The 4,056-nt window shown below is 40.1% G+C and overlaps 1 protein-coding gene across 1 annotated transcript; it reads left to right on the top strand.

The window, feature by feature from the left end:
* The first annotated feature begins 2,136 nt into the window (after nucleotides 1-2,136).
* Nucleotides 2,137-3,066, top strand: LOC117038454 (olfactory receptor 7C1). Its single transcript, XM_033135430.1, has one exon. It carries the CDS (start codon nucleotides 2,137-2,139, stop codon nucleotides 3,064-3,066), a length of 930 nt encoding a protein of 309 aa, XP_032991321.1.
* Nucleotides 3,067-4,056: the final 990 nt, after the last annotated feature.

The raw sequence follows: 4,056 nt of genomic DNA, 5'->3' as shown, positions 1-4,056 counted from the left end.
GATATAGCCATTTTTCTCATTCTAGAGACACTACCTGATTTGGGGTTTTTAATCGATATACAATTGACTTATAACATTATATTAGTTTCAAGTATACAACATAATAGTTTGATATTTGTATATACTGCAAAATGATCACCACAATAAGTCTAGTGAACATCTTTGACCATACATAATTACAATTTTTTTTTCTTCTGACGAGAACTTTTAGGATCTACTCCCTTAACAATCTTCAAATACAGAGGGTGCCAAAAAAATGTATACACATTTTAAAAGAGGAAAACTGTCTTAAAGTTGTAATAATATATACCGATAACAAAAGATGAATACAAGTCACGTTTGACTTCTGCAATTACAAGAGGTGCTCAAAATGGTTACCATCAGCGTCCAGACACTTCTGATTGTGGCGAACTATTGCTTGAATAATGTTGACCAAAGTGTCCACTTCTATGCATTTTTTTGGCACCCCTGGTATGCAATACAGTGTTACCTACAGTCACCATGTTTTACATTACATCCCCAGGACTTACTTATTTTATAACTGAAAGTTTGTACCTTTTCATCATTTTCACCCATTTTGCCCACCCCCCTATGCTTCCACTTTGGTTTTCATACTTAAGAAGACTGACAGTGATGACAGCCAATGGTGGCCTTTTTCCTTTGTAGTTAGGGGCATTATAGAATTGCAAGTGTACAAAAATACTTGTAACAAAGCAAACAGAACACTGAAGATCATTTTATGGTCTTCTGTTTTTCCTTATCCCTGGATATAGGACCTATTCCTCTGGGTCTGGTTACAGGACCCTCAGGACCTGGAGTGAAGAGAGTCAGATGGTAGGTGGGGAACAGATGAGTGCCCCCATGTTCCCAGCCCCATTCTAATGTCGACTGAAAAATAATATCAACTCGATGTTTCATCACCAAAAAGGATTTATTTGGGGGGAAAAAAAGGTTGCAACCCAACCCACTGCATGCAGACATGACAAGCCACGGGCAACTCTGGCCTGCGTGCCAAGATGGAGGGGTATTTATAGAAGGGAAAAAGGAAGTCAACGGAAGGGGAAGTTAGAGCCATAGAGCTTTATTATAAACATAGAGTTTTTCCTATAAGGTCCTCACATGTAGTGTTCTCATGATTACACAGAGCATAAGAACTTCCATAAGCCCTAGCTCCTCCTATAGACCCTTCTGACTGATTATGCTTGCTTAAAGTTCCAGTTCATCTTTATCACTAAGCATCACCTTAATGTGAGTGATAATGTGATAATTCTAACTCTAACTCTCATCCTTGCAGGCTCATATGTAAAAATCCTGGTACAGTTTTTCTCTTCCCCTAATATTTAATGAACTGCATAGAGGATGTGACTCAAAATTCTGTTTGTGACCTTTGTAGTAGTATCTTAACATACTGTATGGTTTAAACCTTGATATCCACTTTTTTTTTTTTTTTTTTTTGATATTTTGACCAATCCCTTAACTTCACAGATAAAGGGCATTTTGTCAAGTGACAAATGTGGCCCTGTTTCTCCAAGATGTTGTTGGTCCCTGGCACATTAAGCATTAAGCATTTGTGAATATGGTTTATTATTTTGTGAAAACATTTTTTTCCTTTATTTTTTCCTTGAGAAGTAAACCTACATTCTACTCATCCTCCAATATTTTGTCCACATATTTGAGATACTCTGTTAACTTTTCTCACCTCTGGGACATGGTTATCTGGCCCTTTTCTGAGACCCAGACAAGGCAGATAACCCGGATCAAGTTACTGAGCTTCACCAGATCTTATGTTCCACATTTGTGTTCGAACGAGTATGAACCATTTTATCTCTAAGGTCCAAAGTTGCTCTGAACTGTTTAGATTGATAATTCTAAGCCAGAGTTAAAAAAAAAAAATGGATGAGTGTCCCAGACACTCATGACAGGGGTTGACAGACAATGGACAGGGGTTGATCAACATTATGAAATGTTACATGTAACAAATAACAGAATAGAGGATTTCTAAATTTTATAATGTTAAGGTTTTTATACACAGTCATTTACTTCAAGAAATTGGAAAAGTAGAGTAACTTAGGGTCTGTACAGTGTCTATTTCATGTTCTTTTCCTTCCTCAATCATTTAGCTGATGTGTCAGCAACATGGAACCAGGAAATCAAACAAGTATGTCAGAATTTTTACTCCTGGGATTTTCCCAAGACTCAGAGCATCAAGCCATCCTCTTTGGGCTCTTCCTGTCCATGTTTGTGGTCACTGTGCTGGGGAACCTGCTCATTATTTTGGCCATCAGCTCTGATTCCCACCTCCACACGCCCATGTACTTCTTCCTCTCCAACCTGTCCTTTGCTGATGTCTCTTTCACCTCCACCACCATCCCGAAGATGCTGGTGAACATCCAGACACAGAGCAAATCCATCTCCTATGCAGGCTGCATCACCCAGATGTATTTTTTCATGGTTTTTGGAGGTATGGATACTTGTCTCCTCACTGTGATGGCCTATGACCGGTTTGTGGCCATCTGTCACCCCTTGTATTACCCAGTCATCATGAACCCTCATTTCTGTGTTCTGCTGGTTCTCGTGTCCTGGTTCATCAGCTTGACATACTCCCTGATCCAGAGTCTGTTGATGTTGCGGCTGTCCTTTTGTACCAAGTGGGTAATTTCACACTTCTACTGTGAACTTGCTCAGGCCCTCACACTTGCCTGCTCGGACACACTCATCAATTATATCCTGCTATATACGGTGATTGGCATTCTTGGCATTGTTCCCTTCTCAGGGATTCTTTTCTCCTATAGCCGAATAGTCTCCTCAATCCTGAGAATCCCATCAGCTGATGGGAAATATAAAGCATTTTCTACCTGTGCATCTCACCTGTCCGTGGTTTCTTTATTCTATGTGACAGGCCTTGGTGTGTATGTCAGTTCTAATGCATCTTCCCTGCAGGGCATGATTGCCTCAGTGATGTACACTCTGGTTACCCCAATGCTGAACCCTTTCATCTACAGCCTCCGGAACAGGGACATCAAGAGGGCTCTACAAAAAGTTCTTGGGAGAATACTCTGCGTTTAATAATGGAATCATTCATCCCAGGCTTTTGAGCTGGCAATGGTAAGAGCAGTTTGCTAAAACATCCTGCCTCTTACTCACACTGAATTTTGCTTCTCACCCAACCATGGTAAGTGACTTTGGTTAGGATTGCCTTATAAGCACTTTGCCTTAACCTCTTATGGTGACTCCTCTGTCATTCTCAGTTCTGCTCTCCTCATCCATTCCTTTTAATTATCCACTACTACACCTCAGCTTGGATTTCCAGTCCTTCAGGTTCATATCAGCCACTTTAGGTAATGATGTGGAACAGCTGAATAAGAATTGTGAAATAGTGCATTTTATTGAGAACCATTGCTAGTTGCTATCAAATTTCTTCATTCAAAAGTATTTATTGAGCACTTTCAGTGTGTCAAGCTGTTGTAAGTGTATGAATACAGCAGTGAAGAAAAAGAAAACAAGGACAAAAATGTTTGCTCTCATAAAGCTTAAATCCTGGATCTCAGATTTTATCATACCACATTATATGTCCAACACAAATTACACTGATGGATAAATTATTTATTTGATTAGAAAGATTGAACTTTTCTCCATATGTTTGCTAGTGCATATCCAAAATAAGCTAAAAAATGTATCACTAGAATTTCAGGTCAAGATGGCAGATAAGTAAACATTGTGCTTGCTTCCTCCCACAACCCCATTAAAATTACAACTAAACTACAGAAAAACCATCATTAAGAATCTCCTGAAGTCTAGCTGAACAGAAGTCCTACAACTAAGGATATTCAGAGGAAGCCACAAGAAGACTGATAGGAGGGGTAGAGATGTGGAATGGACTGGTCCCACACCTGCATGTTGCAATTAAAAGTCAGGAGGGATGTCTTGGCTGCAGAGGTTCCCCTGGAGGAGCAAGGGGTCCCAGCACCACACCATGCACCCCAGCCCAGGGTTCCAGTGCTGGTAAGAGAAGTCCTCACAACTTCTGGATGTGAAAACCAGCAGAGTTTGTGGTTG

Source organism: Rhinolophus ferrumequinum, chromosome 18 (assembly GCF_004115265.2).
Source record: "Rhinolophus ferrumequinum isolate MPI-CBG mRhiFer1 chromosome 18, mRhiFer1_v1.p, whole genome shotgun sequence".
Taxonomy (NCBI): Eukaryota; Metazoa; Chordata; class Mammalia; order Chiroptera; family Rhinolophidae; genus Rhinolophus; species Rhinolophus ferrumequinum.
The sequence above is the reverse complement of the archived record's forward strand: the minus strand, read 5'-3'. Positions and strand labels throughout refer to the sequence as shown.

What these genes read in the sequence shown, in the direction of transcription:
- LOC117038454 (XM_033135430.1), top strand. Translation starts at nt 2,137, where the DNA reads ATGGAACCAGGAAATCAAACAAGTATGTCAGAATTTTTACTCCTGGGA.